General features: G+C 34.5%; 1 protein-coding gene across 1 annotated transcript in view; it reads right to left on the bottom strand.

Annotated features, from left to right (window-relative positions):
- The window catches only part of gucy1b2 (guanylate cyclase 1, soluble, beta 2), a 51,678-nt gene extending 39,287 nt beyond the window's left edge, over positions 1 to 12,391 (bottom strand). The window contains exons 1-3 of the mRNA XM_051926625.1: positions 12,305 to 12,391; positions 9,417 to 9,490; positions 7,305 to 7,399 (exon numbers count right to left, since the gene is read on the bottom strand). Of these exons, the coding sequence (XP_051782585.1) occupies positions 7,305 to 7,399; positions 9,417 to 9,490; positions 12,305 to 12,391 (256 nt within the window). The remainder of the gene's footprint in view (positions 1 to 7,304; positions 7,400 to 9,416; positions 9,491 to 12,304) is intronic.
- Between the last annotated feature and the right edge of the window lie 314 nt (positions 12,392 to 12,705).

The following is a 12,705-nucleotide window of genomic DNA, read 5'->3' on the forward strand; positions in this document are numbered from 1 at the left end:
TGTGTATAAATGCTCCTTTATCTGGAAGGTGCAACTTGTGGTGAGTCAATAGTGTGGTGTGGTCTAATCTACACAATGAAGACAAAAGACATCCATGAAAAGGTGACAGAAAAGCACAAGACAGGGGATAGACATAGGAAAATGTCCAACTCACTGAATATTGCTAGAACTACAGGTAAAACAGTTTATAAGAAATAGAAAGAGTATGGCACATCTGTAAATCTGGCCAGAGCAGGTCATCTACAAGAAGTGAATGATTGTGCAAGAATTAAAACAAAATAAAATTTTAAAAAATGGACTAGAGAGGGAAATGACCAAGACACTTATGACGACTGTGAAGAAGTTTACAAGCCACAATGACTGAGATTGGAGAAATTCTGCATACAACGACTGTTGCCCATGTGCTTCACCAGTTGCAGCTTTATACAGAGCAGCAAAGAGATAGCCAGTGAGAGAAGCACACATGAAATCTCAGCTAGAGTTTGCTAGAAGTCTCATAAGAGGCTTTGACATCAGCTGGAAAAAGGTTCTTTGGACTGATGAGATTAAAATTTAAAAAAGCTTTTTTTGCCAAAAAGATAAAAAACATATTTGAACACTGCACATCACTGCATACCAAAAATACCATTCCCACCATGCAATATGATCGAGGCAGAGTTATGTTCTGAGCACATGTCTCTGGAGCAGGGTAGGGAGTAAAATGAATGCAGCAAAGTACATGGAAATCCTGGAGAAAAACCTGATACAGTCAGCAAGAAACCTGTACTGTGGGAGAAGATTTGTTTTCCAGCAAGACAATGATGCCAAGTGTAAAGTCAAAGTTACAGAAGAAAACCTTAAAAACAACAATGGTAACATCCTGGACTGGCTAAGATACACTTCAGATGTCAACGCAATTGTGAATTTGTGCCTGGACTTGAAAAAGGCTGTTAATTTTCTAGCCCCATGCAAAAGAGCTTGAGCAAAAAATAAGAAAAATTGCAGTACCCAGATGTCCAAAGGTTACAGAAACATCATTACAGAAATTCAAGAATGTCATGGCTGCCAAAGATGTCTATACTGTATTAATATATTATTTTGTGCATTATATTTGTATTTAATTTAGACCACCATGCAGAAATCTGTACATATTTGTTCTTTTTTCAGTTGATCAATGTCAAAAAGTCTAATTAAATCCACTGTGATTAAATGTTGTATAATAGTAAAATAAGAAAACTCCCAAGGTGGTATAATTTTATATTTACTGTATTATTTATAAACAGATGTTTTTAGTTTTTTGTTGCCTGATTTTTTTCTCTGATTTATTAACTTTATTTATTATTTTTATAGTGAATATATTTTATGCAATTTATATTCTCACAGACTTGCACTGATTTGTTGTAGTTCCAGGATTGTACCACACTGGGGTGATTGTACAAAACAAAATTTACATCAGGAGTTTTATACTTAATTACAGTAAAATATTTTCAGAGATGTGGCACACATAGTGCTTTTAAAATAATTTTCTAAACATTTTGTGTAAAGAAACACACACTAAAATATCTTAATAAAATAGGGGTTGTTTACTTGTACTGTATTGAGACAACCTTCTGAGACATCATGAGACACACATTTTAGGTATAAGCATTGCCAGAAGCTGAGCAGTACTTCAGGGGCATTGTTATCACTAGCATTCTGTTTGTGAGCATAGTCTTTTTTTTTTTTTTTCTTTGTTATGTTGGAAACAAGATACTTGGTGTAAAATGCTCATTTATTAGCTTCTCACCTTTGCTTCCTGCCCAAACCCCTCGAGCTTCTTATTCAATCACTTCAGACATTGCCTTTCTTTGCTGTCAAATGTCCTGTACCTACTGTACAAGGGCTTGTTTGGCCTCCTTTTAGTAATTAATTTAAGAAGCCAGTGTGAGGGTTCAGACAAAGACAAAAAGCTACACAGGCTGTTTCTTCGCTGTTTCATGCTTCCTAGTTGGAGGACAATAATTGTTTCTCCAGCCACTATCATTGATAGATTACCAGCTACCTTTAATGGTCCTTTATGCTTTCCACATCCCTATAGTTAGTATGCTACCTCTTAAACAACACATAGTCAACCATCATCACCTATAGGATTAAATATGTAATATTACGAATTCAGCAGCATGTATTTGAACTGGAGATCCCTGGGATTTCACAATAATTGAAATGTATATATTTTTAAACACATCACCTTATTTTATCCATCCATTTAATCAGCTTTCAGAACAAGAATCACAATGCAAGTTTTGTCCATTCTTAGGGTCATGCCTAGTCAGGGCCACTGCCATTTTCATTGGGAGTAGAGCAACAACCAACTGATCTTATACCATATTTTAAGTAATTGTTTACTTATTGGCTGTATGATGGTATGTGATCCCAACAAAAAAAATGAACTGCAGAATAGACTTATATCCCTAAAGTACTCCTATCTGTCCCCAACTACACTGCTTATTAACTTATTTGGTGCATGAATTGTTCTTCGTGTGAAGGCATTATTGCCTTAATGCAAACTTTAACCTTAATCTGTATTAGTTACTGTCCTTATGAAAATCTAATTTTAAAATAACAGCTGGCATCAGTGGTGAGTCCACCACAGCTCCTAAATCCTTCTCACAAGGTGATCTTAATCATACATAACTTTTTTACTTCTACTGTGTCACACACATGCGAGTAGGAGGACGTTGTATGGACCACATGAAGGTAATTCCACGCTGTTGTTTTCTTACACAATCATTTCTAATTCTTTTCATGTAAAAATCACATCGATATCATGTTTTATTCAGGAGATATTGAAGTTAAAAGGAGAAATGGTCCAGTGAAAGTGGTAATTTTTATTCAGGTTGTCTCAGGTTTTTATTTCTCTCTAGATATTAATGCTTAGAAAGTCTAAAATTTTATTTACCTGTATTCAATATTAGAATATATCGGAAACAACTGCAAAGTTTTGTAGAAATCGGCATGTTGGTTTTCAAGTGATGATAAGTGATGTTTTCTCAGTTTTTAATTTTTCCATATATTTTTATGTATAAAATTTAACATTTGAATTGCCTATATCCTAAATTAGATTAAACTGGAAATAAGAGCAATGTTTTATAGAAATAGGTACAGTGGTTTTCGTGATGTTCTAACAGACAGAAATTCAGTTTTATATATTTACAAACACACACACATATATGTTTGGGTGTGTGCATAATGTATATACATACAACTTGTGTTCAATACTATTCAAGCCAAGAACAGTCATTGGCACAGAGTTACTGATATCTAAGAAATCAGCAGACAAAACTGAAAGACCATAAGACCTCAAAGATAAAAATAAAACTGTCAAAAGCAAATATCCAAAAACCTCAACAAGAAATAAATAGATATCCCTAGCTAGCTAAAGGTCTTTAAATAAATCTGTAGTTTTCGGTCTTAAACAGAATGGCAACCAAAACCACATGAGTATATCCAATGATTTTACACCCATGTGTGTAGTCATAGCATCTGAAAAACAACATTATGACATCATCACGACATCCAAATGGCAAAAGAATCAACAAAAGCACACAAAAATAAAATAACTCCTATGCTTATGTAACCTAGCTCTGTGTAATGTATTGAAGGTTACTAATTAACAACCATGGGTACCTGGCAGTGGTACTTACCCTACATTAACTAGTGAGGTTTTCTAACACATACTAATACCGTGAGTCCTTTTTTTAAATGAACTTCATTGTGATGAGGCCAGTTTGGCTGTTCTTTCTTCCTCTTTATAATGTCAGTCATCCACAGTATGTACATGTAATTCATTGTTTCTTTCATTCTTACTGGATACCAGAACATTTGCAAATTTCCCTTCTAATTCCTCTGTATTTGAGTCTATTCATTTTGTGCATGTGAGTGAGTTTGTTCCTATGTAGCATCAAAAGCTTCAAAGCAGGTTTCTTACTGAGGAATTGGAGTATGAATTGGTTTGAGTACATATTAACGGACAGATTTTTATTTTATTATCATCATCAATAATACTAACATCATTTTAAGAGTTTTCCAAAATGCAGCAAATAAAACAAGAAATGCAATCTAATTCACCTTCCTTTCTTATGTGTCTTTATCAACTTCCAGTGACAGCTGATGAGAAAAATTTCGTCGGGGCCCAGTTTTTCAGTGGACAATCTGAAGCAGAACTTATCTATTATATAGTGCCTATCACTTCTATTATTCTATCTATCCGGTTATTCCACATGCTCTCGTGGTCCTCAACATAGTGGTAATGCACATCTTAGCCTGTCCAGTACTAGACCCATAGGACAAATCCAGGATAAAATGTATTATATCCTTTTCACCATGTTTCTCAATCTGATGCCAGCTTTCCCATTTCTACTGTTCTCCAAAACTTCAATCCATGACATCCACAGTCCCTTTATTCTTCCCATAACTTTCTCTATAGATGTGGAAAGGAACAGGTGCACCTGCCACCCAAATTTTATACTGTACCTGTCTCTGAATTACCCATTCTGATTTAGTTCCCCATTCTGCCAAAATCCACACAATAATTCCTCACACTCCCACTGCCATAATCTTCCAGTAACATTGACTTCCTATAACACATTGCATAAGTCCAATCCAAATTTTATTCTGCCTTTTCTAATAGAGTCCCAGTCCTTGGCCATTTCCACTGTATTCCATAAATCCACATCATACAATCACTAGTTCTTTACTTTTTCTTAAGTCTTACATTCCAGTTTATCATTTGCCACACCCCACAAAGTCATTACCACCCTAATTTTTTTTCTACACTTACGGCCAGTCTGCCCAGTCCTATACAAGTTTGTCAGGCTTACCTCAACAGGGCACAAATGCACATTGTAAGTCCACAGACCCCATCTTAATAAATAGCCACTCAACTTGTCTTGTACTACACCCACAGGACAAGTCCAACCTAAATGTTACTCTGCCTCTACGATCAGGGTGCGTGTATTTCCTTGAACATATGTTTTGCCCCCCTTTCCTTCAGGCCTGAAAATTTCTCAATTACTTTCAGATTGAATTGAGTCATTTCACTAAGCCTACCAAAAATTCACCCTCATACTATTGTCTAGATCAGTGTTTCCCAACATTTTTTCTGTAGTGGCACTTCCTCAGGACTCCCAGAGAAGCCAGTAAAAAATGAGCTGTGAGACCAGCATTTGTAAACACAGCACTTAGTTAGCACTTTGGTGGATTCTCCAAGCTGTTTCGCCCCTTTGCCTGCCCCTCTCTACCTTAGTGGCAACTTGTATGCCCACTATCACCCAGCCATTTGAGACTCACTGGTGACCAAACACCAAGGGCAGGTGGACTTTAGCAGTAAGGAGACACATCCAAAGTGCTCTAACATGGCAATCACAGAGCTGCTTTTATACCAGCTTCTCCAGGCAGTCCAATCCTCTTCAGGCAGGTCTCGACTACCTGCGGAGCTTGTGTGGGAAAAAGTCCACGTGTATGTTTGTCCGCCATCACTTGCCTGCTGAAAAACTCTTAAGTCAGGTTGGTTCAATCCAAGCTCCTTTATCTTCTTTTTTCTTCAAGTGAACAATTTATGAAGGGGTGTTTCATTAAAGAAATAACCAAATTTTCTTTGATTTCTGAAGTTCCAGTTGAAGTTGCCATTTTCTAAAGTTGCGCTCTCTTATCTATAGTTATGTTAATGGGCGGGCATAAACTGTGAACCATTGACATGAACATAAAACAGTGCTTTGACGATTGTCCAATCATATTAGATTAAAAAAAACTAATACAATAGTAATTCACTGCTAATAAATGTGAGAGTACAGAGAAGAAAAATCTGAAAGCAACCAAAAGAACAAGGACTTACATACACTTTCATTTGGCCTCTGCCCTTCACTCAGGAGATGTAGGGTTTCACACAGAAATTTAAACAAATACAAACTGAAACCAATTTTTAATGGATGTTGACATGCACTGACACCAGGCACACTATGCAAATAAACACATTTATTTTATGATTATTTCTCATTACCTAATTAATTTAGCTAGAGTTTTTAAAATATTTTGGGTGGGGAGGTTGCAGCACCCCAGTGTCCCACATTACAAACGGCCAATGTTTAGTTTCCAGTTAAAAGCTGAATTGAAAGTCCATTTTTAAATGTATAAAGCTTGGAAAACTTCTATTTACTCATCTTCCATAGTTAATGCTTACACATCATAATTACCAGGGCACTATTTATGCATTCATTGTATTCTGCAATACACATATTTAGCTTGTGTTAAACTAATACAACTAAAACTTCTTGTTACTTTATTTTTATAGTCCTTATATGTTTACTGTGATTTCTTTGTATTTTGCTGAATGTTATCACATACTTCTTTATTCAGTAACATGAGCTGTACCTACAAGGCTATGTGCATGCAGTGATTCTGTCTTACCTAAAAAGTCTTTTACAGTTTTATTGACCTTTTTCACAAAGCACTGTGAATCAGAAAACAAGATTATTTTTGTATTCCAGACATTAGAATTAGTCTTCTTTTTAACTTTTCTTGGAAAATTGATCTAATACTAACCTTGAATCCTCACTGGAAGCCCCATTCATAAACTTGATGCAAATTGATAATAATGACAGTCTAATATCAAAACCTGTCTGTTTTTATGAATTAGTTGTTTTTATCACACTCTGCAAGTGAGCCAGAACCTCTAACTGGCAGCATTAGGCTCAATGCACCAGCCCACAGTAGTGCATACTTACACACACATACACTCATTCACTCACTCATAAAAGGCCAATATGGACTGAGCAAGTTTAGTAAGTTCATACAAAGTTTTGATGGGAAATCTGCAATATTTGTAGAAAGGAAATTTAAACTCTGTATAGTTTGTGCAAAGTCAAAACAGGCAGTGGCTAGAGCAGAAATTCAAGTCATTCTAGATGAATGTCACCAGAGTCTTACTAATACAAAAAAGATATTATTGCATTTTATTGATGCCTGATGGCCTTAACAAAAAGGATCGTCCTTTTTAGAAGCTGCCAATTAAAGCTGACTTAAAGTTTTTCCTTCTATTGCCTTATATCCTGTACTGAATTTTAAAAAGTAAAGTGTTTGGACACAAACAAGAAAGTGACCTTTTATACTGTACATACAAATATGGATATAAAGTATATATACATACTGTATATACTGTCATTGTAATAAAATGTTTTAATAATTTAAAAATGACAATTGCAGCTGTACTTCCATTATTCATTTTAAGTGTCTATTATTGTATAAAAGAGCAACTAGTACTTAAAAGCAAGGACAAAAATATTACTTACTTAACATTTTACAAGACTCTTGAACCAGTCTAAGTGTAATAGCATCCTCATAAACTTCATAAGTCATAAATGTATCTTGAACTTCAGCCTGCATTCTGCCAAAGCACCAAGAAAAAAGTTGAATGCAATAAATCTTATTCGGTAAGATGATATATCAGTTTTCTATCTGTAACTTGCCCTAGCTAGAGTCTCAAGAAATTAACATCTGTAAGAAAGATCTTGACTGAAAAGATATATTCACGTATTAGTTTTCTGAATTTATTCTTTTGTCCATTCACCTTTTTTTGGATCTTGTGTCTGGATTAATAGGATGGCAGCAAAATGGCTGGCAGTCCATCATTTTGCAAACACAAAGTCATTCTAATGCATACATGGACTCATTAGGTTTATCAGTTAATTTAACATTTATAGCATTGAGATGTGTAAAAAAAATCCTTTTCATTTTGTAAGCTTGAGGAAAACCAGAGCCTAGTCCAGGAGCATCAGGAGCAAAGCAAGAAATAACCATTGATGGCTATGCCATTCCATTGTCGTTCATGCTGGTCTCATTTTGCTATATTTAAACATAGATATTTATTTTTATTTTATTTACCTTGGCATGTAAGTTTAAGTGTGCAAATATTTAATCCTGTTATATTAATATTTTTGTATTATAAATATCTGTAACTACTGAATGAACTGAAAAGAACTAAAAACTTACTGATGCAGAGGGAATTTAGAATTACCTTATCATGAGGAAGAGTTCTACAACCTCAGATCAGAAAAAGTTGAGATGGTATGGAAAATTCAAATAAAAATATTTTTACAAACAAAATGAAGTTGATCAGACAACACATGAAATATCTTGGGTTTCTACTATCTGCAATGAATTAAAAATCAAAGTAAACTGAGTAATCGCTGTGTTTTGTTTTTCTTTTTTTTGCGTTTTCCATACCGCCCCAACTTTTTCTGTAAAAATTGAATTCCACTGAATATACACTATTTTAAAATAAACACAGAACTACATATTGTACATTGAATTAAATGTTTATGTATGAAATAATTACATTCAAAAGAAATGAAGTGTAAGTCTTGTTGTGCAAACATACAGATCTTTTTAGTGCAATGCTTATAAGTACAGTGTGGTCTATGAAGAAGAGAAAAACTGTGCCATTGGTGAGCTCAGTAAGTGTTGCAGTTTTTCCTCTTTATGTATCTGAAATCACCTTAAGTTTTATTCCCTTGGTGCAGTGATGTTTTCTGTATTTACACAGTAATTTGCTTATTTGCTTTAAAGTGAGAAAAGTTATTAAAAATTCATTTTCAATACTCTTAATTTTCTTCCAGGAGTTTGATATCCATGACATTTAAAGCAAGACAAAGCTTAACATTCAGCAGTCACACTATAGAAAATTACAACATATAAAAAGTTATATCATTTTAATGTTAAGAACACAAAAACAAATGCCTGTCTGCTTTTTAAATGGTGCCTTTAATAACACTTTCACCAAGAACAATTCAACAGAGATGCATTTAACATTACAAGTTAAACTTTGAAATCCCACTATGGCAGAGAAATTTTTAATCTTCATTGCCTACTGGAAATTTTGTTTTAAAAGAAAATCTCTCAGTCCATCTATCTATCTATGTGTGAGCATATGCATGTTTGAATGTATAAATTTAAAAGAAGAATTTTCAAAACTGTGTGCCTATAACTAATTTTACACTTTGCTTACCTTATTATTGTAAGAAGAAATTTCAAACAGTCATTTAATCTTTAAAGATAATTGCAATTGCGCATCTCAGCGTTCACCAGAATCTATTGAAGAAATCTGGATAAATATTCGATCAAGCTATTATAAATACCTTGAATACTTTGAATACATATTTGAATCTTACATTACGCAATATGGAAAAAAGCAGACATTTATTCATTTTCTATTGAACTTAGCCTGGTAAGATTTGCAATTAAAAAAAACACACAAGAAGTTCTTGCTTACTCAGTGAATCTTATGTAGATCTTGTAAAAGAAAAAAACTTTCACAGCAACATGACACATGTGATGCTTTGTTTTCAAACTTTGTGATTTCTAGTTATATCCCTATTGTTTACACCTACATCCACAATACATACCTTAGTTTCTCCCATGTTTCTTCCCCAAACTTTTCAACAACAAGTGATTTCAAACAGGTGTTAATGAAACCATACTAGAAAAAATAAAATACCGTATAAATCAGTAAAAACTCAGCTTTTGTCTTTTGGCTCTATCTTCTTTCTTTCTGGATTTGCCATAAAATTATTTTGAGCAACTTCAAAAATTGCACTTGCATGTTTCTAAACATATTTTTGTCTGATATTCATGCATTTGATTAATTAAAAAAATAAATAAACATGGGCTAATATATTGCAATCAATATTTAGAGTTCTGCTAGTGCAGATGAAGGGAAGCTAAAAATCCCCAACTTCGAGATTTAATTGGCTCTGATCCCCATTGTATTCCTTACTTTAACTTCTTTAGTATTAATTTGTTTAATTTTAAGCATAAATATATTAAAAAATACAATTATACTTCTACCATAATAAATCAGCAAACAGGTCTGTCCACATATAAGTACTGCCAGTAGTGTTTACTCACCATTTCTGTATCACAAGTACAGTGCCAAGGGCTTGTTGCATAGCTCTGTTTATATCAAATGCAGCCGGGTAAATTTATTTTCTTGAGGCTCAAGCTTTAAAAATACCCTTGTGTTCCTAATGGTCACCTACTGGGAAATTAATATTTGCTCTTGGAACAAAAACAAAGTAGTACTGAAAAAGATACCACAATAGTCCTAAAAGAGAAGAGTGGAGTTGCAGTGTAATTTAAGCACTTTATTGACCTCAAATTTTATTTTGTTGGTTCTAAAAATGTTTCTCATGGGTGATGTATTTCTAATATGCTTGACATGCATTTTATGTACATAAGTATGAAACTGCAGATTTATGTTTATCCATATACAGTATATGGAACATGTATGTATTCTGTTCCCCATCATATCACAGGTTAGCTTGTAGTTAACATTAGGCCATGCCAATGGCAGAGACCACCCAAACGAAGCATACCATATTGTGAGGTGGAAAGAGACTGAAAATCAATGAAGAGTGTGGTCTGAAAGGTCAATTCTGCACCAGAAGACATCAAAACAGAATGTAGTGCATTACTAGAATGTGACTAGCTTTAATTTTCTTCTCTCTCCATCCATCATTTGTTGTGGCAATGCAATAAAGCTACTTATCCCCTACTGATTTCTTAGTGAATTTTGTACTTTTTTTCCAATCGCTTGATTTTGATTGATTCAGATATCAGTGCTCTTTACAAAAACTGTTCATGTGAATCATCACTTTGTACTGTGTTACCCTCATGGCACTAATTAAATTTAACATATTTTCCTAATCTTGTACAACCTTGTTATTGGGCAAGTTCAAGCCAACTAACAGTGTGACACTGCGTTTATACCCAATTGAATTCTTTACAAAGAAATGCATGATACAGTACAACTTTACCTAGATGTAACATTTAGTTTTTATCCTCTCTTTATGTTTTTTTGCCTAAATCATCCTATCATGTGTTCTTGATAAATTACTGACTTTGAAAAAGAACAGACATTACAAAGCATTTTTAATTAATATTACTAATTGATGGATAAAACATAATTCTCCCTTTATAATTGTGTAGAAAGTCATGCTTTGGATTAAATACCTACAGTATGTTTATTGTACTAAAGTAACTTATAGAGAAAAGGCTTGATTATTATGGTAGAAGCATGGCCCGTGGCTAGTTATGCTGCCTTGCTTGGATTCCCAATGCCATTTACTATTTGTAGAGTTTGTATGTTCTCCCAGTGTTTTTCTGACATCCCAGAGATATACTGTATGTTATTCTAAATTTGTTTCATGCAAGTGAGTATGCCCTGTGATGCACTACCATCTTGTATAGGGTTGGTAATCCTCCTCTAATAGAAAAGATGGTTTAGATCATCAATTTGGGGATTTCGTTCTAACCCTTTTCCTAATCAGTGCCCAGTTTTCACTGCTAATTAACTCCTTTCCCTTCATTTCAATAGCCCTGTTTTTAAGGATTTAGTCCTCTGAATTGATTTGTTTCTTCATTAAATGGCAGCCAAACAGAAATGGGATGTGAAACGAGCTAACAGATGACCAGCTAAACTGGGATTTCAAACTCCAACCAATTTCACTCCAAACAGTCTCTTAATGAGAAGCTGATTCTTGATGTTAATTAAGCCCGTTATTTAATTCAATGGCTTGTTGCTGCTCTCATTCTGCCACAGCAGATATTTTCAAATTTGTTGATTTTTCTGTTTTTTCTAAGAACACTGTCAAAATGTTTTGGTGACCTGAGAGACCAACCTTACTCAGACCTTCACCTTTCTTTATTTTCAGATATCGTGTGATGGGCACAGGTGAGCTGGTCATATGATGGCTTGTTTGTCTCATTATTGTTTGGCTACTAATTAAGGAAAAGGAGACAATTAAGGGGCCTGAGTCAAGTTAATTAAAACTAATGCAAAAGAAGTTAATTAGCAGTAAAAATGGCTCACTAATGAAGAAGATGGTTAGAATGAAAACATGCAGCCACTGCGGCCCTCGAGGACCGGAGTTCGACACCTGTGAATTGGTGTAATAAAGGATGGTCATCTTGGAGGCTCATAACTATTCTTTATTATCTGAGAATTTTCCACAGTGGTTTTTGTTATTTAAAGCAATAAAATGTATCTTCTCACTTCTGCAGTATTCTAAGTAGTAAAATATTGTAAACATTGATAGCCAAGATGCTGCAATAAATGTTGGAGCACCATAGGTGCCTTGTCTAATGAAGAGATTGTTTGATGGAATAAAGAAAAGTGCTGACTGGGAGAACACTAGTGTGTCTTGCTTCTTGCTTCACAAATGATAAGTACTTCATATTCTGAAAGCATTTTAAGCTTAACATGCCTGGAGGCTCAGGCTGTTGGTAACATCACTGGTCTTCTTCCTTCAGCTCCTTCATAAATGAGGGCAGAACTGGAAAACAGGTGAGCTTTTATGGATTCTTCAAATCCCTCTTCCATGTACTCTTACTACAGATCCTCTAAGAGACTCCTCAACTTTGTACATGGGAGAATTAGTGTGTTTACATGCACTTTAATAACCCAGTTTTTTCGCAGAACTCTGGTTTCTAAAATGACATGTAAACCTCTTATTTTGGTTAGAGAAACCTGGTTAACAGGCACAGATTCCTTTGCAAGTAACCCAGTTACTTGGCCTTGTAAACCTTTAACCAGGTTACAGTAAAGGATTTTGTGGTCTGCTCATGTTTGTACGTTCTGTTCCCTTGCTTAGTTTCATATACATTTTTAGCAGCCAAGGGTAAAATTATTCACAC

The sequence above is a fragment of the Erpetoichthys calabaricus genome, chromosome 4 (assembly GCF_900747795.2).
Source record: "Erpetoichthys calabaricus chromosome 4, fErpCal1.3, whole genome shotgun sequence".
Taxonomy (NCBI): domain Eukaryota; kingdom Metazoa; phylum Chordata; class Cladistia; order Polypteriformes; family Polypteridae; genus Erpetoichthys; species Erpetoichthys calabaricus.